This window comes from Periplaneta americana, chromosome 1 (assembly GCF_040183065.1).
Source record: "Periplaneta americana isolate PAMFEO1 chromosome 1, P.americana_PAMFEO1_priV1, whole genome shotgun sequence".
In the NCBI taxonomy this organism is placed as follows: Eukaryota; Metazoa; Arthropoda; class Insecta; order Blattodea; family Blattidae; genus Periplaneta; species Periplaneta americana.
In genome coordinates this window covers 128,556,735-128,583,637 of record NC_091117.1, presented here as the reverse complement: position 1 = coordinate 128,583,637, position 26,903 = coordinate 128,556,735, and the positions used below count along the sequence as shown (strand labels likewise).

The 26,903-nt window shown below is 36.3% G+C and overlaps 1 protein-coding gene across 6 annotated transcripts in view; it reads left to right on the top strand.

The window, feature by feature from the left end:
• The window catches only part of homer (protein), a 497,710-nt gene that overhangs the window by 443,855 nt on the left and 26,952 nt on the right, over positions 1-26,903 (top strand). For all 6 annotated transcript variants that reach the window (XM_069827177.1, XM_069827173.1, XM_069827172.1 and 3 more), the window contains one exon: positions 22,136-22,267. In XM_069827177.1, coding sequence (XP_069683278.1) covers positions 22,136-22,267 — 132 coding nt within the window. The remainder of the gene's footprint in view (positions 1-22,135; positions 22,268-26,903) is intronic.

Here is a 26,903-nt window from a genome sequence, read left to right as displayed (position 1 = left end):
AGCGAGAAAACGGATAACTCTTCTGTCGAGGAGTCAATAACACAAGCTTCGCTACTTTTCGACAGCAGAGAGGTTCGAAGGAGGGATATGGGTCGAACAAGCCGGGATGAACATGGGGGAATCGAAGTCGGGGAATGTTACAACATTGAAAGATAGAGAGTAGAGGCTAACATCGGGAAGATATGAGCGCTTCTAGTTTGTGGAACACACTGAAGATTCTGAAAGAAGAAAGAAAGTAAGAAAGAGAGGGAAATGGGAGGAGAAACTTTAAAAGTACATGAAAAACGTCCTTGCAAGGGAGTTGGGGCTGTGGAAAAACAATATGTGAGCTCCAAGCCTGTTCGCCACTTGTCTCACTTCGAGTTTCGCTGCTCCACTGAAGGAGCTCTAGATAATTTCTAAAGGGAAAACCGGAAATGGACGTAACTCCTGGCGTCCGCGCACTCTTTTATTCTCTAGCTCAGATCTAAGACGCCCTCTCACATATGCAAGCAAAAGCAACTAGGTATGAGGGTGGCACTGAGAGGTGCTGAAATTCGACGGGGGCAGCGGAACCTGCCACCCTTTTAGCTCTGGCTGTTCAAGTTTTACAAAGAGGAGAAATGACTACAGGATGTGCCCAGCACCTCTACTTACATAAGAAGGAAGAACCAGCGAATGTCTGGCGTGGCCAAATTTTAGCTTGAAAATATAAAAATGAAAATTACATGAAATCTAGGTAGTACCGCAGAGGGCATAAAAATGATAGATTCACAACATCCTTTCTCTCAATTTGTTGTTTTTACTTCATTTCCTTGTCTTCTTCCTCCCATATTTTTTTCCTTCTTTCTTCGCCTTCCTTCCTTTTCTTCCTCCTTCCTGTCTCCTGTTCTTCCTTTCACCTATTTCCTTCCCTTTCCTTTTGTTCTTTTCCATTATTACTTTCTCTTCTATTTATATATTGGAGGCAGAGAATCAAGAAGGCCAGGGGCCGTTTTGGGCTGTAGCGCCAATGCTGATGATGATATATAAGTATATAAAATCTCCATCCATCCCTCTCCCTTCTCTTTTCTTCTTTCACTGTCTTCTACCATGCCTTTTTCCTTTCCATTATTTATCTTCCTTCATCCTGTCACTTCCCTTCTTTCTTTCCCTTCACTTTCTTCCACCCACTTTTTGCTTTCACTCATCTCTTACTCTTTTCCTTTTCCTTTTTTCTTACTTTCTCTTCTTTCTCCCCTTTTTTTCTTTTTCCCCTCCCTTTTTTCTTTCATTTACTTTATCTTTTCTTTCTTTTTCCTTCCCCATCCTCCTTACTTTTCCATCTTTTTTTTCTTTCTCGTCCTATCTCCTCTCACTTCTTCCTTTCACTTACTTCTTCCTTCCACTTTTTTATACCTTTCCCTTCTTCCTTTCTCTTTCTGTCTTCGCATTTGTTTCTTTCTTTTTCCCCTTCCTTTCATTTATCCTCTCCCTTTCTTATTTCTTTCACTCACTTTTTCCTTAATCTTTCTTTTCTTCCTTTGCCTTCCTACTCTCTTTCACTCCTTCCATTTACTTTTTCCTTTTCACTTCTTCCTTTCTCTACCTTCAGTCTTTCCCTTTCTTATTTATTTTCTCCTTTATTCCGTTCTTTCTTTCCTTTCTTCCTTACTTTTCTTGTTACTTTTATTCCTTCGTTTCCCTCCCTTCTTCCTTTTCTTTATTCCTTTCCCTTCCTTCTTAGTTTGCCTTTTTTCCTTGCTTTCACAAACTCGATACTTACTTTTTCTTTCTCTTTTTTCTCCAATTCTCTTCTTTCGTTCACTTTCTTCTACTTTCCTTTCCGTCTTCCTTTAACTTCATCCTTCTACTTCTTTCTGTACTATTTTTTTTCCTTTCCTTTTTCTTGCCTTGCCATGCTTACTTGTAATCCCTTTATTTCTTTCTTTTCCCTTCCTCACTTTTCTCATTTATTTGATACCCAACCAGTTATATTTTCCAATTAGCCCGCAATTTGTAAGTCAAGCCGCATTTTGTAATGTTTCATGAAGATCTGACCGCAAGTTTGCGTAGACGCTGACATGACTGTTCGACTTGCTGAATGGCGATGGCGCATCTCCAGATCGATTTGTTTCTCTATAACATGAATTCCATTTCATTTCAAACTCCGCGAACTAACTCACAGAAGTCTGTAGCGTGCAAACTCCTATGACCATGAGGACGAAGAGAAATAGGGGTTCGTAACTTAATCTCCTGCGAGACAATGGCGTGTATCACTACGTCTCCAAGGTATATCGCCAGCCCATTTATTGTGCAACCGTATGTGTCCAATATATAGAAGACAAAGAGCACATCGATAGGAATAAATGATTAGTGGGCAGCGCGGAATTAATGTCAATAAGACCATTTGGAGTGATGTGTGCGGTTTAATCGCGTTGTGTAAATAAAGACTAGAAATGGATGCTTTCATTCTCATAAGTGTCTGAAGATAACCTATGTTTACCTAAATTTTCACATCCGCGTATGCAGTGGAGATTAGAACGATTTCCTTGGGGAGGGGGATATAATAGGATGATAAAATAAGCTAATTCATATATAGTTACATATCCTTATCATGAGCATACAAATGCGCCGACACGCATAAAAATGACATGCATACCTTCTTTTTTACGGAAGAGGGGCTCGAAGCCTAGGACCGCAGCCCGAGGCTTATTGTGCTTACCACTCCTGTTCTATGAATGATTTTTATCTTTGAATGGTCACGCCTTTGTACAAATATACAGCACGCTGCACTGTGAACTTAACCCTTGTCGTGGTAATGTTGAAAGTGGCATTTGAATAAATGGTGATATGAATCCGAGGTCCTAATTACCCAGCAATTTTACTTCAATTAGCTGAGAGAAAACCTCGGAAGAAACCTATCAGAAAACTCGTTCCAACAGAGATTTGAACCCGGGTCGCTCTTTTCACAGTCAGACATGCTAACCGTTACTCCATAGCAGTGGACAATATACACTCAATGACAAAATAAACATTCATTGTGTTCTTTGAAACTGTACGGAGTACATTGCTTAGCTAAGTAAGCAAAATTTCAATTATATCAAATAAATATTGATTTTTGTTACAAATGCCTGAGATCCTTTAAATTAGTCTACATAATTGGCTTCATATGGGTGAATGGCAGACAGTCAAGTATCCGCCATTAGAAACAAACAAAAGTTGTTAAAAATTTAAATTTTTGGGATGGAGTATTACAAAAAGTAACGTTGTATAAACTAAGATGAAAGGGAGAATATTGGCTGCCAGTAGATGCTACCTCTGTTACAATCATCGAGATAAATGAAATTTACTATGCAGTGCCTATGTAGGGGAGAATATTTGAACAGGAGGCACATTTGAACATATTGAATTTCCCACCTTAACAAATACAGTAGAGCATCGATTATCCGAATACCGATCAACTGAAACATCGGTTAACCGAAAGCATTCCAGTCGGCAAATTTAAATTTGCGCGCGCGCCATGTAGACGTTCCGCTAGCGCTGTTTGCGAGATTTGGCTACAAAAACGGGTCTCAGCTCTGAAGCAAAGAAAATTTTAGACTTCTTTTCCTAAACTGTACGCCTACTTTAATGGCTATTTTGAACTTGTGAAACTAGGCTAGTCAGTTCTCTGACTAGCCTAGTTTCACAAACACTGTTATTAAACACAAAACTGTACACTTATGTGTGTGTGTGTGTGTGCGCGCGCGCGTACGTGTGTGTGTTTTTTTTTCTTTGTTTCATACTGTTCCTATGACACCGGTAAAATTTGTTTTCGTAAATGATCGGTTATCCGAAAATTCAGTTACCAGAATACCCCCCGACCTCAATTGTTTCGGATAATCGATGCTCTACTGTAATTTTCATTATGTTGCCGGTAGCTACTGACAACAGAAGGCAGCTCTTCTGATATACTGGCTGCATTTTCCTTCTATTTAATTTATTGGTGTGAATTCAGTGGATGAACTTGTGTTGAAGTGCTTACAAAGTTGTTTTTTTTTTTTTTTTTTTTTTTTTTTTTTTTTTTTTTTTTTTTTTTTTTTTTTCCCTGAAGGATATTCTTCTGACAACATGAACATTTCAGACGTGAGTTTCATTATGTAATACTAGAACCTAATGAATTCACTTTTAGAAAATTATTGTAGATCTCTTGTTCTTTTTAATGAATGATTGTACTTGATTGGATTATGTGGGGCACATTTCAATAATTTCTTGGGAGAACATTTAAACGGTATTTAAAACTACCCCACAACATTAATTTAACAATACTGTGAAAAAGTTTTATATAACGAATTTATTGATCATATTATATTTGTTTTTAGGGCATAAAATTCTTCGGACATACATAAAGAAAAGAACAAGCATGAATTATCTAATGAAGTTGTTTAGGAAGCAACAAGGTCTGCAAGTGAAGGAAAACTCTCATTAAGAGCTGCAGCTTCAAAGTATGACATGTCTCACAAGTTATTATTTTACCAAATGAAGTTTAAGAAGGTGACTATCAGGGTGCTGCATTGGAGTTAAATCGCTCGCTTGAACTTGAACTCGGTCGAATGTCGCACGCTCGAGTGAGATAAGATCGGTCGTGATACGGTCGTAATAAATAGAAGCACAGTACAAGGTCATCTCACCGACATGTTTTATCTTGTATGGAAGGCGACAGATAAGATACACATATGTTTTGCTCACACGGTAAGAATAAGGTTTTATTTTCTGCGTTTATGACAAACGTCTAATGGAACGTACCAAAACAGTAACATAATGTTATAAATAAAATAGTATGAAAAACTTCGATATACAGTTATTATTCCTAATTAATAATTATTCAGTATTTGATTTACCACATATATAATATGATAGGTCCATGCATAGTGTTCCGCCTATATACTGCGACAATGTAGAAACGTTTTACAAAATAGTATTATATAGCAGTAAATTAATAAGAATATTAGTACAGAGATAACGTCACAGAAGATATAATAAAACGAGTAATCATGCTGCACAACTGTTGCAGACACAAAGATTGATACACTAATTATTAGAGATTATTATTATTATTATTATTATTATTATTATTATTATTATTATTATTATTATTACTAGAAAACTTGATACATTTCTTGCATTATCGTGATTGTGTTCTCTGTTTATAATAATTACATTTACACCCAATAACATCTATCAGATATGGCAAAAACAAAATCATTCCTGTGTGTGGGGAGGGGGACATTTACCTACAACATTTATATTACATTTTAAAGCAAGTTTTGTAGTTGTACTATGGAGAGGTTAGTTAAACACTGCAAAGTTTTGAAATGATTAACATCTATGATGTTACTACACAGTTTATCACTGTAACAAGAACGAATGTCTAACGCTCGGCTTATACCGTTCGAGGATTTATCGCTCGCGACAATTTTACCCATCATGCATGTACGCTACCTATCGGATTATGCTATGAACTACTTGGCGCTCAAGCGAAAACGTTCGATGCAGACCTCTTGTGACTATATAGCTGGAAAATTTGTTTCGCGATACACGAGCCAACAGGTGTTCACCGAGGAGAAAGACTCCAAATTATATTATTAAATGTACTAAGATTAATTACGACATGACTTACACAAATATACGTCAATTAGCATGTGATTATGCTCGTCATTTAGCATACAAGTATAGCGAAGCATGGGATAATAACAGCATTTCTGGAATTGACTGACTTCAGGACTGCATGAAGCTACATGACAACTCAGAATGAGAAAACCTGAAAACACCAGCCTGTCAAGAGCTACATCTACAATGTCAGGTTTATGCGGAACTCTACAAGTTATAATAGCCGTAGAAAGAAATGACACCGAGGAAATTGTTTGCTGAAGTAATATGCAACAAAGGAAACTAAAGTTCCCTATGTTGGACAAGTGGAAGAGGTAGTTGGATAATGTCAGATTTATCTAGAGGTTTAGACAAGCGTGGAACTTCACACAACCGGAGAATTCAGGAGGAAGTGACAATGAAACACTTTGATATGGACTTCAGTAAAGAAAAAATCATGTAACCATAGTAGTGCTCTTTACATGATATTTTTAGCGTTAATTAGATGATTAACAGATGATTTGGGCATTGTTCAAAAGTATCTTATACCTGTTCAAAGGTATCCCATACATGGAGCAGTTTTGAACATGTTACAAGAGTTAGGTCTGACTTAATTTACTTTTCAAGTGTATGTAATTTCTGCAAATATAAAATTCTGGGGTGTTTATTAAGCAATTTCTTATAATTTTGTGCCATTTAAAATTAAGTAAATGATAATGGATGTGAAAAAAAAAATGTAAATAGAAAAACTGTTCAAATTTGCTCCCTTTTCACCCTACTTGTATGGTTCAGAAGCATGGAGCCTAACGAAAACAGATGAGCATAGATTAAGGGTATGAGAAAGAAAGATACTACGAAAGATCACCGAGGCTGTTCAGGATAATGAAGAATGGGGAATTAGAACAAATACAGAATTATATGCACTCAATGGAGAATCAGATCTCGTGACAAATTAAAAGAAGCAAATAGTAGGGGAGACCTGTCTATAGTGGTCCCCCGGGGTAAAGTGGTACCGTCTACTTATCTCTCCAGTTGGTGCTGCCATCTCCGTTTAGAGTTCCGTAGTACTTCCTTCTCTATCCAGCCATTACGTACGTGTCTGCTGAAGCGTTTGGACGTGTTAAATGATAAGATACAGAGAAAATTCCATTTTTTGAAGATCTGATGTAAGGTAACCTTCCTGTTTCATAGCACTGTACGTTCTGTCATTAGGAGAGTTACTATATAAAGTTATTGCTCAAGTAAGACCCAGTCCTATACTACATATTTCAATGTTTATCGAAACTATACAAGATGGTATCCGTCCGTAGCCATGACTTTGTTTAAAATAGAGCGGTCGGGGTAACGTGGTCCCAATTTTTTTCTAGGGGACCATTTTGCCCCAGAAATTGTTAAATTCGTGACTATTTCTTTGTTGTTGCAGAATACAGATAAAATGTCTAGAAATCGACCCCGCAAAACTTCCCAATAGAGCTGGAGTCCAACAAAAATGCGCGAGGCTATCAGGTGTGTTAGGAAGGGTGAAATGGGCTGCAAAAAAAACCAGCAAATTATTCGGAATTCCAAGAATGACTCTTAAGAGAAGAGTAATGAACTCGAACCAAGACACAGTTTTAGGTCAGTAAACTTTTGGAGAGGCTTAGCTACGAGCAGCAACACCTACAGATGCAATAAATGGCTTCAAAAAATGTGGATTATATCCTCTTGATCAAGATGTTTTTGATGATACGGATTTCGCTCCATCGTTGCCTACTGACAGGCCTCTCAATCATGTGGAATCTTCTAGCGATTCAGAAACCTTGCCTGTTAACCCAGTTCCATCCACATCCTCAGATACGCCAAATGATGGTTCCATTATCATTCTTCCTGCAGCAATTTCTCCCCAGCCTAGTTCATCCTTCACAGTAAATCTGGAAGATATCAGTTCTCCACCCAAATCCACTATTGCCCGTTCCCAGAAGAGAAAAACAGGTTCAGCTGAAATCCTGACCAGTAGTCCGTATAAAAATCAATTGGCTCAAGAGAGAGAGAGGACAAAGGAGCCAAAGATAAAACTAAGAACAAACAGTCCACAATAAAGAGAGTTCGGAGAAATATTATGAAAAATAATCACATAGAAACTAAGAAACAGCAACAGAAAACGACGAAGGTCGCTCTTCGTGAAGAAACAAGCAGCGAGGAAGGAAGTGATAATGATGATGCGGAGTGCATTTTCTGTAAGGACACATAGGCTATCTCAGGTCAACCGGAGGTGAAGGATGGATACGTTGTTCATCATGCTTAGAATGGGCTCACGAGGAATGTGCTGTGTTTGAAGATGATGGCAGCGACGATTTCAAATGTGATTTCTGTGTAAATAAACTTAAAAAATAAAAGAAATATTATCTCGCACAAAGACTAGCTTGTGTTTAGAAATGTTTACAATAACTTCTTTATTATCCTAATTCTACTTTCAATGCTATGTTATTTTTTTTAAACTAACACAGGTTTTGTGTATGAATGTTGACAGCGTTCCTTTTTCCATTGTGCTATGTTCTACTTTCACTACTATATTTTTTTTTTGTCTTTTTGCAATGTGAATTAATGGTGCACTATTCGATAAAAACGCTTAATATACATTTTTTGTCGAAAAAATTCATAATATAACTGTAATCATTCATTTAGAAATATCTTTATTTTTGGGGGACCACATTACCCAGGGCCTGGGGTAAAGTGGTCAATGTGCAGACAAACAAAAAATTCTTGATTGCATAAAAAATTGAATTAGTAAACAATTCGTAATGATTGCATTAAAAAGGGGAAGGAAACGTCTTTTTAGTAGCAAAGATTGTGAGAGGAAAACAAAGCTAATTTACGTTCTGTAGCTTATTTTCTCTTAAGGTGACCACTTTGCCCCAGTCTCCCCTACTGTGCTTAAAGCATTTACAAGCCTGAAAGATGGCAGTCCAGTGAAGAACGCGAATATTGGTGAACCTGAACGACGGAGAAGCAGAGATAGACCAAGTAAGACATGGTGAGATGGTGAGGTGATGTGGAAAAAAATCTGCTTTTATGGAAGACGAAGCTGATGAAGGAAAAACGAGCTCGAGCAGAATAGAAAAAGTTGTAAGAGAGGCCAAGGTCCGACAAAGGCTGTAGAACCAATGCGCAGTGAGTGAATGTGAAAGCTAGGCAAGGTATCAGACTTTTTTAAGAAACAATTTTTCATTTAGTGTATCTTTTCCTTCATATAAGTGCCAATAATGCAGTAATTATTGTGTTATTGATAAAATCAAAATGAAAATTCAGCAGAATTATTTCCAAAAGCATACCTATCACTTGTAAGATAATGGAAGTTCAAGTTTAAATACTTTATAAAAACTATTTTTCACATAGGCTGTTTCTTCTTAATCGCGTAATTTCATCCCGTACGTCTTTGTTTATTCTTGTTATTTTCGAGCATTCTTCTCCACGTGGCACTAACATGAGATTGTAGAACTGTGCATAAGAGTTAACGTTAACAACATTTGCTATTTATTTCAATCTTACGAGTGTCTTTGCGTCTCCTCGGATGGTATCTGCACGAAAGAGACGCATTTACGTCTAAATTTGTGGATGGCATTTTTACGAAACGACTTTCCCTATACTTTGCCCGTCTCCTTCTGTGAAAGGAATTTGTTGTCTTGTTTTTGTACGCTACACAGCTGTACCTAGCACCAGTAAGTGGCAGTAGAGTACATGAGTCCAATTTTTGTTGTGGCAAAATTATCGGAACTTCTGGGTTGATTACTTTTGGCTGCAGTGCGAGATAGATATAGTGTATCTGTCTCTGTCTTCTTATCCATATTTCTGCCCTATCCCTCTCCCTAAGATAATTGTCCGCGCGTACGTTCACTCCCCCTCCGACATTCGCCCGCTGAGTTGACAAGATCGCGTTGAAAAGTCGCATGCGCTCCCTCCGCCGCCCCCACGCCCTAACCTTCCAACTAAATTAGCCGCAGTGAGACACTGTATCGCACTTCAATATTTTATGTTGCTCTATAGCTGGATTTCACAAGTTTAATCTTGTAATTTAGAAGCGGTGGTGTAGCTTAAAGTGTCAGATTTATACCAATTATTTTCTATATGTAAGACAGGATAAATACTTCCGCTAAGACAGTTTATATTTTCGCTGCATTATTTATTACTTCGTTCTCTATGGTTAAACGTTAGCGCTCTAGCTACAAATCCAGCGGCTCGGGTCCGATTCCCTGCAGATAACTGGAGATTTATCTACTATTCCTTATTTTGCGTTTGCATGTTCCATAGCAATATCAAACAACTTGTTCAGATCTCTGTAATGTATTTTGTTTCATTATGTCACTTTCTCGCTATCTACTTCTGTTTTTCTTTAGGTCCAGATATTTGTCATACGTTTCCTAACATAGCCTATGAATCTATTCGCTGGGTTGGAATCTTTGCACGCCCCCATAAGGCCATGGAGGGTCTTGCCTTAGTCCAAGTGATGGAACTGTACACATCGGAGCATATGAAGGGTCCACGGAAAGAAAACAACATGTTTAAGTCACTTTTCTTAAATTTTACATGGGAGCACTTCTTAATGTTAATACACTGATAAGACATCATTAGTTTACATCCCATTTAGTTGACGTTACCATATGATGAAAGAGTGATGGAACGGAGAAAATTCTCTCCGGCGCCGGGATATATATAAAATATATATGACGTTACCATGTTACAGTGTAGGCTTTTTGCCATTCTCATTTTCTAAAAAGATAGTGCACTTTATGAGCTAGAAGATGGGACCAAAAAACAAAAATAAACAAAAAGTGACTTAGCTTATTCTTTTTCGTGGACTCTTCATTTCTAATCCACGTGATAATCTTGCTGTCGACAATTCATAAATTGGCTTCCCAACGAGCCAGTCTGTAGAAGATTTTAACTAATAGACATATTCACTCACTCTTACCTGAAAAAATGACATAAATTATTAGAATGGAATGACCTGTAGATATAATTTGATTTACTTAAAATTTAACACAGCAGTTTGACTATCCTAGAGGACAAAAACAAGGCATGTGGAGCTAAGATTGAAACAACTTCAGTTTTTTTCCATATTTTCATGAGTCACCGTAATATATACAGTTTTGATATAGGAGTGAATATCTTTATTTCTTTGACATGTCCAAACATTCTATACGGAGTATATCTAAAGAAATTTTCTTGAAGTTGACATCACGCACTGATTGACTAGGCACGGGTCGCTATTTTCAGACGACCTGTAGCATCGTCATTTTGAGTGTGGTAAACAAAACTTTCAAAGAGTATTATTTCATTATTTCTTGAAATATTTCGCAATATCTAAAACTGTGGATAAAAATATTCATAGCGACCTTTTTCACACATATGTTTCTTCGATGAGATAGGCTATGGTCGCATTGGCACAGATTTCGGCCGTACTTGTATACCGCCGTACACTTCCGAATACTGTAGTAAAAACAAGTCATTGTTATGTAATGTGGGCGGTCGCATTTACCCCATCGTATACAGCCGTTAATGGCAGAGTTTCACCGTCCATCGATGATATTCAAATCCTTTTGTTTTTTCCGGCCGTACGCAGGTGGTTTATGCATTGTGTGTATGCTGTGCCACTGCTACAATAGACGGTGAGAAATTAATTACTTTGGTTTATTAAAGACAGTCATTGCGGGAGACCAGAGACTAAAATTGTTACACTAGAAAAATTTGTAAAAAAAAGTCCAAAGAAATTACCATTAAAATTGGAATCATTGTCACTTTTTATTACAATAATTACATTTTCCGTAACGAATATAAGCATGGAATGTAATGTATGTCAAACGACATTATTTAATGCACCTTTAATTGGGGGTTTCTATAGGAAAGATCTTACAGATACTATTAGGAACAAGTCTGTGGTAGCGTGTCTGCCTCCAGATTATCCGGCCCGGGTTCGATTCCCGGCGGGGTCAGAAATTTTCATGTACAATTTCTACCTCGGGACTAGGAGAGAAGGCGATGCGCAACTTCTAATCACTAGATTGTGCATCAATATGCCTGGATTAAATCTCAAATCTCTCCGCAGTGCATATGAAGATTGTTGATAGTGATGCGTCCGTCGGCGGACAGGAGTAGGCTACGTGCCGACACCGTGTTTCCCCTTTTTCCTTCCTCATCTTCATCATGATCATCACTCATTCCAGGCACAACACTTACACATACACTCACCCTAGTACACGACACAATTCTCCACAGATACACATAATGTACAGTGTGGCCCGGGGAAGTGGTGTACAACTAGAAAATGGGTCACAGTCCTACCATCTATCCGCAATATGCAGAACTCGAATCGCATAAAATGAAATGGGTAGGCATTGGACACATACATATATTTTTTGTGTGTGTTATTGTATTCATGTATAGTAATGTATTGTTTTATCGAGATTCTGTTTATTTTTATTGCTTATTTATATTTCTCATGTAAATGTCTATAAAAGTTCACCATTCATTTATTATCCTCACTTTTCAAGGTGTCTTGGGACTTAAAAAAATCTGGTGACCTTAGGTCATCGCACAGAGGGCGATGTTACGCTTAATGCGCAATGCAGTTATGAGTCGACCGCCATTCAACATAGATGTGACCCGATGGGTTTTTAGAATAGTTATGTGTGCAGTAATGCTATTCCAACTACCGTAATAACACGAGCAGCATAATTATGTGCCATTTATGGATATTTTATCGCTACCCTACGCTATCCTACCCCATTATAGCACATACTGCCCTTTCAGGTACCATGATGCTATCGTTTATGGATGTTTCTTCTCTTCCCTACCCTACTATATTAGTACATATATCCTGCCCTTTCATTTGTTTATTTCAAAATTTCGAATCGCGCCCGCGTTCTCACAAAAAATAGTTGCTATGACTTATGCTCCAGCCCTCGTATTGTACACCCATTAGCACGGAAAATGGTCGCTCTTCTGTACCTAAACTTTGTTGTCGTTGGGATTAACGCGCGACTCACAGTCAAAACGACAAAATTTAAGCATCGAGGATGAAATCAAGTCATAGCAGAGACGTAATTATAGGCTGCGAAACGACATATTCCTTACGAAGTCTTTGTGACTTAGCGATAGCCATCTTTCTTCTCGTTTCAAAGACCGGAGTTCGAATCTCTCTATGTAAATGTACGCGTGTAAACACAGCGTACAAGATGATTCCCGAGCTATTCCGAGGTAGGATTATGTCTCAGAACAGCGATCAATTTCCTGTCAAAGATTGTACAATTTAAGTAGATAATTATATGCAGTGCTTTTTCTGGCGGAACGCGCTGGAACAGCGTTCCGGCATCTTTTTTGTTGTATTTTTCATCATGGAACCGAGAAATGTCTTAATTATGTTTTTAATATGAATTTTATTTGGAGGATAAAAGACCAAATTTCCGTGCCCCGGACATTAATCATCTTCCTCTCCGCTATAAAATATTCTATGTAGAGTTCTACCACCTTTTCTTCCAGAAGAAAAGCACTGGATTTTGTAATTAATTTTGCACAACTTTTCATGAACTGGCTGTACTTACAGTGTAATACTTTCTAATGCAGTATTTATCTATTTATTTATTTTATTGGGTTATTTTACGACGCTGTATCAACATCTAGGTTATTTAGCGTCTGAATGAAATGAAGGTGATAATGCCGGTGAAATGAGTCCGGGGTCCAGCACCGAAAGTTACCCAGCATTTGTTCGTATTGGGTTGAGGGAAAATCCCGGAAAAAACCTCAACCAGGTAACTTGCCCCGACCGGGATTCGAACCCGGGCCACCTGGTTTCGCGGCCAGACTCGCTGACCGTTACTCCACAGGTGTGGACTTTATCTATTTACGGAAGTTCGAATTTAAAAGTATGTTCAAAGGATGTAAACATTATTCTGGGACAACCTGTATATGAAACTGGTTATAGATCATGAGGCAACATCACGGCTGCTGCAATAACTCTAAGCAAGCGCGGCCTGCACTCCTTACCTTCCCCTCCTCTCTGTTATACTCAGTAATACGCGACGTGCGCTGTATTGCAAGATTTATTTCAGCGATTTTCGCTATTATTCTGTTTAATGGCTAAACGATTTAATTTGCAAAAAAAGATTCAAAACATTACTGTTCAGATTATTTTTACCTATCTGCTTATACAGGGTGATTCACGAAGATTTACCGTCCCTTACGGGGCTTATTTCCGAAGACATTCTGAGCAAAAAATGTCATATAAACATTTGTCTTAATCTCAATATTTTCAGAATTGCATTAATTTGAAGTTGTTTGTAAAATACCATTATTCTTTAGTTTTACGGGTAAAAGAATGTTACAGATAAAGAATGAACTACTTAGAAGTATCATTTCTTTAATTAGCTAATATTCTGAAGCTAAAAATGTGTTGTGAATTCCACAGTTGCTTCGTACAGAATTCTTTTTCGGTTTTTAACTACAAAATTACATTTTCTTACACATTTATCACAGCAATTGTTACAAATGACGCCACTCTTCTAAATTCTTGAAGACTGTACACTGGGATGCATAATTAAACTGCAAAGAATCAAGTTACTAAAGTCGTATCATTTGTGACAATTTTCGTGTTAAGTGCGTAAGAATGACTTCATTTTTAGTTAAAAATTGGAAATTAAAATCTGTATAAAGCAATTAACAACATATTTTTAGCTTCAGAGCACTAACCAATTAAAGAAATGACACTTCTGAATAGTTCATTCTCTATTTGTAACATTTTACTACACTTAAAACTAAAGAAAAAAGGTATTTTACTAACAACTTGAAATTAGTCTAACTCTGAAAATATTGAGATTAGGACAAATGTTTATATAACATTTTTTGCTCAGAATGTTTTCGGAAATAAGCTCCGTAAGTGACGGTAAATCCTCGTGAATCACTCTGTATAGCAATCATCCATTTCTTTCGGGCTATTACCGCAATAGAGCGCTGCAAACATTGGGCAAAGATTTTTTTTCCTGCTTAACGGTGCTTCATCGAAGGAAAAGTAATAAAAGTATTGTTATATTTAACATGTAGAATCACCTCTTAAATTTTAGTGCAGAGGTTACCATCCATTTTGTGTTTATATATATATATATATATATATATATATATATATATATATATATATATATATATATATAAAAAATTGAATTATTTTACATTGTCATAAACTTTAATTGCTGATCCCTGAAAATTGAATAACATAATGTTATAAAATTTACGATTTTTAAGAAAACCGTTCACGAAGGTACAAAATATTACTGGTCTTCATGCTTTTCTCATTTCAAGAACTCATACCTCAAAAGGAAAGTACCGTAATAAGTTTCCTTCCACTCTGTATACTCCTATTAATGTCGTCAAGTTCGAAGTCAGGTGACTCTTGAGTAATTGCTCTGCTCCCTCCACTGACGATGGAGCTGCGCGGCGCTTGTCGGTGTGTTTGTGACAGTGCTGACGCTTTGTGACTGGTTTTTCTCCTCTCAATTTTTTTTTCGAAGTCCCTGAAGTCAAACAGTGTTATCGAAATGAGACAGGATACCCCTAAGAGCTCCCATAGAATGTTTTTAAAGCCTCCAGATGCCTTGTAAAGATAATTTATTTCGCGTAACTTATAGTTTATTTTCTTCCCAATTTTCCCATTTTAACATCATCGTCATCATCTTCAAAAGTTAATTTCATAATTGCATGTAACATTCATTATTCTGTTACATGTTTGAAGTACGAGGCGCATCCAGAAAGTAAGTTTCCCTATTAAAAAAAAAAAGAACACACACTTTCAGGAAAACATTTATTGGCAACAGGTACAGCAATGTTTCAGCTATTTTTCAACATAGCCACCATCAGAATTGAGACACTTGTCATATCGTGGGATCAACTTTTGTATCCCTCTGTCGTAGAACTCTGCCACCTATGAATGGAACCAGCGTGTGACAGACGTCTTCAGCTCTTCGTCGTTTCCAAAACGCTCACCGGAGGACAGGAATTTCTTGAGGTGCAAGAAAACGTGAAAATCGCTGGGAGCAAGATCAGGACTGTAGGTGGATGATCAAACAACTCCCAGCCAAATTCCGTCAAAACAGCTGCTGTGCGCCGAGCTGTATGTGGACGAGCATTGTCATGGAGGAGCACAACACCTGCAGTAAGCATTCCACGCCTCTTGTTTTGAATGGCACGTCTCAGTTTTCGCAGTGTTTCACAGTAACGGTCAGCGTTCACTGTTTCACCTCTTGGAAGGAAGTCAATGAGCAGAATGCCCTTCCTGTCCCAGAACACCGTGCACATAACTTTCCGTACCGACTGCGTCTGTTTGAATTTCGTCCTGACCGGAGATCCACTATGCCGCCAATGCATTGACTGCTGCTTGGTTTCCGGGGTGAAGTGCGAAATCCAAGTCTCATCGCCCGTGACGATCCTGTCGAGGAACTCGTCGCCGTCATCATGATACCGTTGCAGAAATGTCAGTGCTGCTCCTAAACGTTGCATTTTGTGTTCGGGTGTCAGGTTTTTCGGCACCCACCTGGCACACACTTTTTTGAACAGCAGATGCTTAATGACAATCTCATGCAACAAGGATCGCGATATCTGCAGAAAATGGCTGCTCAGCTCCGTAATCGTGAAGCGACGGTTCTCCATGATGCACTGCCGCACCAGCTCAACACGATCATCATTGATGAGGGACTGTCGCCCACTGCGCTCTTCATCATGGACACTTTGACGACCTTCGGAAAACTGCCTACACCAGCGACGCACCATCTGCTTACTCATGATGTTCGGCCCATAGACCTGACAGGGCTGCCGATGAATTTCAATTGGCGCAATGCTTTGTGCATTAAAGAACTTTATCACCGACCGAACCTCGCAGACGGCGGGAGAAGGAATAAGAGCTTCCATTTCGGACCACTGCTGCCATGCTACTGGCACCAGGCGGGACCTGTCCGGCTGGCATATGATTGATACGTCATAGATCTGTTACGCATGCGCAATTGACACGGCTAATTACGTTTACTTTCAAGGGGAAAAAATCGGGAAACTTACTTTCTGGATGCGCCTCGTATGACTTAGGAGACATTGTTTTATTATAAAGAATATTTAACATTTAGGTTGAATACGGTATATATTTTTTTTTTTTTAGGTTTTATTTATAATCTCTTTAACTGCGAAGTCATATCGCAACTGTCAGTTGGGAATGATACATTCAATTTCCATTTTATGTGTTACTGGCCAATCTGAGAATGTCAGTCATCAGGTCTTGGGAATCAGTATCTGTATCTCTGAAGTGTAAGCGGAAAGCTATCCGGTATTTGCCTTTTAAATAGAGCATTGCCTAGGTATTTTATGGTCGAGGACCACCAGAAACACCTACAGATTGGCCAATTACGGGATACATATGGGCGCCATTTCAATTTTTGCTTTGGGGGAGGGGAAAGACTTTTTAAGAGAAGATCTTGCATGGTATATCGTGGGCATACTCCCTTTCTTCCTCTGAAATGAACTATAGTATTTTCATACCGTACTGTAAACTAGGAGAAACTTTACCATAAAACAAAACAAAACAGAAAAGGCTGCACTGAACGTATTTTTTAAATTAATTATTTTTTTCTTCATTTCCTAAGTAATTTTTACTATTTTAAGTCATAAATAGGACTGATATGGTTTGTTTATTTATTTTGGACTAGTTTTAACTTCTTACCTGACGTATAGGCCTACAATACATAGCCTATTTCATTTTCTACTATACATGCACTTGCTGTCGATATGAGGTAGGTGCGAACAAATGAGCACGTGGAATTTTATTGATAAATTTTAATTTCAATCAACAAAAGAAAATATTTTTATTTACAATAGGTAACAAGCAATGTAGCAAAGAGTATAACGCCTCGGTTTCATTTGAACACAGTCATTAATTAGCGCGTTTTTTTTATTTCTTGAGCATTTATGAAAATGGAGTATTTTAATATTAAGAGTACAGTTCTCGCTTTTTTATTTTTAATATTTCTGGTACTAATTAATTTTTTGTTGATCTTAAACTGGAAGGAGAAATGCCCCCTGCTCTCCTTAAATGACGCCTTTGCCGGGATATGAACCCAGAACCTTGCGGATGCGAATTCACTGTGTTATCAGTAGACATCGGATTTTTAGGCACTAAAAATTTCAGTTTTAGGCGCCTAAAATAAGCTCAAAATTTGTAAAATTAGGCTCTATTTTAATGAAAATAGGCATTTTAGGCACATCAAGGTATCATACTTATTTCTTTCAGTGAAATTTTTAGTTATACACTAAAATACGCACAAAAAAGTATTTTTAAACATTAAAAATGAATACTATATTATATTTATAAACAGAGCTGCACAAATTTAATATATTGAAACTAATGAAACAATGATTATTGATATCAAGATTACTCATTTTAACTTATTGAAATTCAGTTCCATGCTCAGACTTTATTATAATTATCTGCACAGTACACCACCAGAATTTTTTCTAAATTCTCCACAGTTAACCTTTGCCTTTTGTCACTGAGAAAGCAGAAAAACTTCTTTCAACCAAAACTGATGTGAGAGGCGCAAATTTTAAATTAGGTACAATAGAAACATCAATACTTACTGGAACATTTACACTTTCCCCCGATATCACTCTTGATACTTTTTCCAACAATGAAAATCCTACATTCTTATTTAATACGTTGTCCCACTTATTTTTAACTTTTTTCCCAGTTTCGCCCAAAGCAGAATGTATGTTCACTTGAGCTTCCTTTACTATTGCTATTTGGCTACAAAGAGATTATTTTTCACGTTCTAATTGTTCAATGCTTGCAGGTATGAAAGAAAAGTTTGATGTTATGTAGGCAATATCGTTTTTCACTCGTGAGTCATTCAGACAATCTTTCACTGCTTTCACACACGCTGCACTATCAGTTTCAGGTAATTTATCAATAACTGTGACCGCTTCTTTAAAATACTTAGAATAATACACCACTGACTGAATCCACGTTCCCCATCGTGTAACAACCGGCTGAGGTGGGAGTGGGATATCTGGAAAGTTCTCTCTGAATATTGACATCCTGGATGGGGCTTTACAAAAACATTTTTTTGTGTTAGAAATAAACGAATTGACAAGAGGAAATTCATTCCGGATTGTTTCAGAAACCCTGTGAAGGCCATGTGCTAGACAGGTTACATGAGTGAGGTTAGGATAAAATGTTTTAAGAAGTGGAGCTGCAGTAACCATGTATGAGGCAGCATCAGTACAAAACAACAGAACTTTAGAATTGTCTATATTACCTGAGTATAAAGACTGTAGGCCTTTATTTACAAAATAAGCAATGGCTTGGCTATTCACTTTCGAAAGTTCCTTAACACATACGAGGTGTGGAATCGAAGGTCCATCAGGACTAAGTTTTCATACTACCATATTTGCTATATACCTATTCATAGGATCTGAGGTTTCATCCACAGAGACCCATATATAAGAATCACCTATATCCTCCCGAATGGAAGCTAAAGTTTCATTGTATATTCTGTCTAAGTAATTTTTTCTTAGGGTCGACTCAGATGGGATATTTTGTTTGCAGTATTTTTGTAAAAACTGTCTTAAACCGGATTTTCAATTGCATTCCAGGGAATGTTAGCAGCAACAAACGCTCTGGTTAAATCAGCATAGAAATTGGTGCTGAGATTGGATGAAGTAGGCTGTGTTAGTAAAGTTTGTTGCAGTTGATTTTTCTACTGAGCTTTAGCCTTATGAGCCGCTCCTTGCACATGCTGCTTTAGGTGGCACTTCTTTTCTTGCGAAATCTAAAAATGTAAAGTAAACTGAATTAAAATAAAATCCTAATTGTTGCATTGCCGTATTTCTATCACAAAGTTAGTGGGTTCGAACAATCAAAATTTTAATGACCTGCAAATACTTTAACTATCGGAATTTAAAAGGTTAAAGTGTAGTGGTCTTAAAAAGAATTATACCTCAGGATAGCTCAGTCAATGTATAATTATTATAGACCTACTCATTAAAATTAATATAATTTATATATTTCAACTATTGTTACATACCTGTTTGCTACAAATCTTGCAGAATATTATTTTTCCATCATAAGTGAATTCTGAATATTCTGTTAGCCATTGCCGGATCAATGTAGATTTTGCACTTATATTTTTCGGCATTATCGCGTTGAACTTCACAGGAAAACGTCCTACCGCTCAAAACTTCTCAACACAAATAAGGTGAGGGAAAGAGCAACTGTTAACGAGCATTCAAATGAACCGTTGTTATCGAGATTCAATTGGACAAAAATACAAAGTTCCACTTATTGTTGCATTTCCTGGTAATGTTAACAGTAGGAGGGCCATTCTTTTAAATATTTTGTAACGGTTTACCCTACTAATTCGCAGTTTTACGACTTTTCATAAATATTTCAAAAACACTCTTTCTCCAAAAATTGTGATTTTATGACACTCTGAAGGGCAGTACAGCTAATCGGTTTCAGACCGAAAACAGTCATTTTTATAGTATAGTATATCTCTGAATCGGTAGCAGCACATGTTGTGATTGTTGCCTGCTTCAAAACTAAGGTTGGTTCTTTGTCGGCATTTATGCCTCCAAACATGCTAAATTCGGTGAAATCTATTGCGAGTGTCGTTAGATTCAAAACATTTTGTTTCCTTTATCAATGGTTTCATGGCCGGTGTGAAGCAAACTTTCTACTTTTTAAATGCCTTAAATTTCGCAGTGAATGCATGTATAAATTATAAAAAGTAAGAGTAAAATGCGAAACTTTACAGTGAGTTAGGCATTTTTAGGCGAATATTAACAAATTAGGCTCTAATAACCGTTTTAGGGCATTTTAGGGCACTATAAAACTCTTTGAATACCTTTCAATTTCCATGAAACACGAATATTAATAATTATTTTTACTTTTCTCCTAAAGAAACAAAATAGGCATTTGCCCTAGGATCCGATGTCTGGTTATCAGTGAGACAATTTGTTCGATAAGGTAATCTCCTATTTAATGGAAATAGATTATTTTAAATGAGTAAACCATAACTGGTATTAGTCATGTATATGAACTTTACTGCTTAACAAGGATCTTCAAGTTGTTAAATTTGAAAGGTCATTGATTGTCACTTAATATTGTTTGTGTATAAGCATACTTATTATGTTTCGTGACCAGAATATTGTACGAAATGGAAATATAAAAATTGGAAGAAGTGAAAAAATTCAAATAAATTGGAGCAACAGTAACAAATATAAATAACACTCGGGAGGAGATTAAACGCAGAATAAATATGGGAAATGCGTGTTATTATTCGGTTAAGAAGCTTTTGTCATCCAGTCTGCTCTTAAAAATGCTGAAAGTTAGAATTTATAAAACAGTTATATTTCCGATTTTTCTGTATGGTTGTGAAACTTGGACTCTAACTTTGAGAGAGGAACAGAGGTTGTGTGTTTGAGAATAAGGTGCTTAGGAAAATATTTGGGTCTAAGAGGGATGAAGTTACAGGAGAAGGAGAAAGTTACACAACGCAGAACTGCACGCATTGTATTCTTCGCTGCCATAATTAAGAACATTAAATCCAGACGTTTGAGATGGGCAGGGGATGTAGCACATGGGCGAATCCAGAAATACATATAGAGTGTTAGTTGGGAGGCGGAGGAAAAAATATTTGGAAAGGCCGAGACGTAGATAGGAGGATAATATTAAAATGGATTTGAAGGAGGTGGGATATGATGGTAGAGACTGGATTAATCTTGCTCATGATAGGGACCGATGGCGGGCTTATGTGAGGGCAGCAATAAACCTCTGGGTTCGTTAAAAGCCATAAGTAAGTAAGTATAAGCGTAATTATTATTCTGAGCAGAAATAGACAGAAACATGAACATTCTTAACCTGTCCACAAATCTATGGAAAACTTGCATCATTTATGAACCATCCCAACTTGTCTTCAACCAGCAATTCACCAATTTCACAATTGTAAAACATATGTCTGGAAAATTAAAATATTATATACAGTTGATTTGCAGTACATGGACAATATCCGTGCAATATTTTTCGAGAAATTGCAATGCACAAAAGACAGATGGCGTTTCGAAAACTTCTTGATATCAGGGAGCTGAAAATATGTTTGTTTTTTACAACACAACAGAACCTTTTGTCGTATAATGAAAAAGTTAAAAAACTTGAAATGAGCATTTGTATGAGTAATAAAATACTATGCCTTATTAATTGTAACAGCTGAAAACTTGCATTATTAATTTATATTTGGAAACAAAGGTAAAAAAATATGTCATTGAAATCCGAGCTCTCTTCACAGCTGACAGAATATACAAAATAAAGTAATAATAATATAATTTGTTATGTAATACTAAATTTATCTTCTTTTAATTAATAAAATATTCAAGGACCTCACGAAATACATTAAGCATTTTGATCAGTGAATACTGGAAAGAAAAGAGAGGACCTTTCCAGTTAAAATAAATATTGTAGTAATTGTAATATTTATTGTTTTTACAGGCAGTGATCAATAGTACAATTACGCCCAATATGACTTTCACTAAAACATCACAGAAGTTCGGCCAGTGGTCTGATGTACGTGCCAACACGGTGTATGGTCTAGGATTCTCATCGGAAGCTGAGCTTAATAAGGTATATAATATAATAATATTTCATATTTATGTAACATACTATTTTACTGACACAGTTTTACGTGTGCGTGTAGAGTTTGTTTAATATTGTGTAGTTTTTGTTTCAGGAGGAAAACATAGTATTACTTCAGGAAAATGTTGTTTGGTTTAACTATAATTAAACCTAGTAGGCCTATACCTATGTATATCCGAATAGATTTTCATGTAGGCCTAGGCACTAATGTCCGGAGACGTTCCATTTGGTATATAACCAATTCTGTAGACGAGGCTATACGCAGGTATATGCCATCGGTATATTCTTTAAACAATCTCAGGAGATATGCCTTCTGATTTTTTGCGTATACAGGTACCGTCTGTTTTTTTTAAGTTGGCTGTGCTGTCAGTTTTAACAATCCGACTTACTCATATCACAGTTTAGTATATATACTAAACTGTGCTCATATACTCACGAACATCGTTATGAAGTGCATCAGCATTTCACTATCATCTGTTGAATTTTAGGTTTGTTCCAGTACGATTCAGAATCGATTCTAAACTGTCTGCTCATGCGCAGTAGCTCAATATGCGTTCCAACAAGACTAGAACTGATTCCGAACCGATACTGAACTCCCAGTTCCCTGTTCCAATGTGCTTCAGAACTCGTTCGGAACAAGTAAAATTGATTCTTTAATCTCGAGTAAGAATAGGGACTGTGAATTTTGAACTACTGACGCATGCGCAGATTGTTTAATCTAATGTTATGATTAAAATGCTTTGAGATTAGGCAGTTAAAATAAGAAAAAATAATCCATCATGAGTGATTTGGAAAGTGATGGCGATGTATTTTATGAAGAATTAAGTTTGGAAGATAGCTTAAATATAATTTTAATATGAGAAGAAACCCCGAAGACCGTGAAAGAGGGGTTCAAGAAACGTTTCAGCAGCTTAAAACCCCAACTAATTCTGACACCATACACAACTGGCGCATGCGTCGAAAGAAGTTCGGTATTAGTTCGGAACACGTTCTGAATTGCTTGCTGGAACAAACCTAATATGTGATCGAGAGCTTTAAAGATATTTCATAAAGCTGACAAATCCTACAATCATGACAATTCTACATTGGTATTGTATATGTCAGAATATTGTAGCATTTGTTTTCTGACAATTCTTACCTCCTTTGACAAATTAATACATTTGTGAATTGTCAACAGCGTTTCATAATCATAACATTGACAGATAAAGTATGTGTAAACATGTAATATCGATAGCAAATTATTTCTTCTTATTTATTTCATATTTTTATAAAAATAATCGATATCAGATGAGTTGATCTGATGATCTGTATAATGCACGTCATTATTGAATTTGTTAAAATTAGCAACCACCGAAAATCATTCATGAACAGCGAGACTATTACAATTCTAAATTTGATTTAAGAAAGCAACGACATTTCTGTCAACAAATTTTTTTATTTTTATACATCTTGATTACACAACTTTTAACACTATATCACTTTGGAAAACGTATTATTTATCTTGTGTTAAATTTTATATTACCTTGTTAACATGTTTCAGCCTGCTATTGGCCATCATCAGAACTGGTTGTTGCTGGTCTTGAAGCCTTTTGTTTTGTTTCCTGTGGGGGTGTGTTTGTGTATTGTAATGTGGAGTCAAAGAGTGTGTGTGTTATTTATTTTATTTTGGTAATACTTGTAACATAAAATATAGTACACACAGATAAAATTTTAGCTCATCCCTGAAAGAATTGAACTCGTACTCAGGAGCAGATTCCTGATTTTAAATAAGAAGTATATAATACAATTTGTTTTATATCTACTACACAATAAGAATATATAAATTTAATTTACAATTTTTCATTATTTATAAAATCCATAGGTAACTTTTTTAATTTAACAGTAGAACTATTAGAAGTGACAAGATTACTTACTTACCTACTTACTTACTTACTTACTTACTTACTTACTTACGGCTTTTAAGGAATCCGGAGGTTCATTGCCACTCTCACATAAGTTCGCCTCGGTTCCTATCCTGAGCAAGATTTGACGAGATTAAGATATATAAATTTGTTATATATTCTTGGGTCTAAATTAGGCGTACTACTATGATTAAATACTGTAGCAGTATTGCATTTTGGTTCAAACAGTCTTAAAGAATTTCAAATGCAGCCTCATTTTCAAAGGAAGCATCCATTATTTTAGTTAAGTGATATTGAGCTGCATTTTCCATCCATTGTAAGAACACTAATTATTTTAGATCAAATGCTTTATTTCTTTTTATTTTGTGCAGCAAGTCTCCTATTTTGCTCATTATATTTTCAGTTGGTTTTGCTAATATGAAATTTTTCCATGAGTACAGACTCAATGAAAATTTAATTTAGATTTATCCTTTCTTTAAAAACCTTCCTCCTGCGTGGTTCCTAAGAATCATTACTTACTCTACTGCTACTAGTATTGAGCATGACTTACTTAAAATAAAATATTTCCCATAAATTCCACGCCAATATTCAATAATCTCAATTACAATATGGCCCAACTATTGAAACAATAATTTTTTTTATTTTAGTAGGTTATTTTACGATGCTTTATCAACAGTTTAGGTTATTTAGTGTCTGAATGAGATGAAGGTGATAATGCCGGTGAAATGAGTCCAGGGTCCAGCACCGAAAGTTACTCAGCATTTGCTCATATTGGATTGAGGGAAAACCCCGGAAAAAAAACCTCATCCAGGTAACTTGCCCCAACTTGGAATCGAACCCAGGCCACCTGGTTTCGCAGCCAGACGCGCTAACCGTTACTCCACAGGTGCGGACTTGAAACAATAAATTGTTAACTTCATATGACATACGAAACATGAGGTGTCAGAATTTCATGACAATTCTACAAATATGTAGAACTGTCAACAAATGAAGTGACACTTTTCTGTTTCATAAAATTAAATATATCAGAAAAGTCTTGACAAATTGTAAAATTTTACCTGTCATGGTAAAACTTTTATGAAACAGGAATCTGACAAATTGTCATGACAATTCTACAAATTTTCACGATTTTTCCTGACAGGCAGAATGCTTTATGAAACAGAAATTTGACAATTTGTAGAGTCGTCATTTGTTATTTGTCAAAATGACATATTTGCAATTGTCAAGCTTTATGAAATAAGCTCCAGGTGAACACACACAGTTGTCCGTTAATGCTGCGAAGGATGCTGTGTTTCAAAATCTCATACTTGAACACAACCCGAAGATAGTTTCAACACATGCAAATTAATTCATTCAGAGTGTTGCAGATAGAATGAGATCCAGGCTATGTACTGATGCAAACTCTGAAAATGTCCAATTGTTGAGGCACATTGCAGTATTAAATTCTACTAAAAATCAGGAAAGGAGACATACATCACGGTGAAAATGAAGTAAGAAAAATCTGTAGACATTTTAATTTCAGTGAAATCTCTGCAATTCGAGGGTTAAGACTAAGAGACTTGGCTGACAACCAGTGCTGAAATCAATTTCCATCTTGCCATGTTCAACTGCAGAATGGAAGCGAAGGTTCAGCTTGAGGAGTAACTAAAGATGGTAGTTTTAGGAACTTAAAATAAAAAAAAATTATTACTTTAAAAATCAAATTTTGCACTTTATAGCACTTTTAATATTGGAATTTAGCATTTTTGTAGCATTTTGGAATATAACATTTTTGATGGAAAGTTTAATGGTAGAAATTCAGTGTCATCAATGTGTTAATAGGTGCATTTTCTAGATTTTCCATTTAAATTTATTCTTAAAAGTAATAAATAAGTATAAAATTACAGTGAAGTTGTGAACATTAAGAAATATGCCAAAAGATATGGTGTCATTTCATCCCGGCCCATCTTTTTACTCAATCACAGTCATCTACTATTACATAAAACTTGTTTGTGAGTTAACATTGGACATAAAAAGATTGCACAGGCAGCTCTACGACCAGCACCAGACAGATTAGTTGAAAATTCGAGATAATGGTACAGATTAACAACAATGAGGATATCAAGTCACATTCTTGTGCTGTTCGTACTGTAAAAGCTAATATGGAAGGATGACCAAACTATTTTTAAAAATCTAGAAACCTTTATATGTTGAGGCTTTTAGACAGATTCCGATTTAAAAAGAGAATATCCGAAAAGTCTCACAAAATGCAATTTCCCTTTTATTTCACAAAAATGCATACATTTCGTATTTTATACACAATTTCGCATTTTATCACAGATAAGGATTTAAAAACTACAGTAATATGCTTAATGTGCTTTTAAATACAACTTTTTTTGACAGCATTTGAGCAATTTCACATTTATTGTGAGTGAAAATATAGCATCTCTATGAATAACATCATCACTGATTTCAGATCATCACTGATTACTAATGTCTCCAATCTTGTGTTCACTCATTCAAATGCCCCATCACTTGACCAATTTAAGCCTAAAAAATGTGTGATGATGTGGCTATAAACCCACTGTGCTGCAACAGACACCAATTCAAGAGTTTGTTCTAGTGAGAAATGTGATCATACATCAAAAGAGATACCAGTACTTTGGAGTGTTTTTATTAGGAGCTGGAACCAGCACCAGTAGAAGACTATTGTATAATCAAAATAATGCTATTTTCAAACTAAT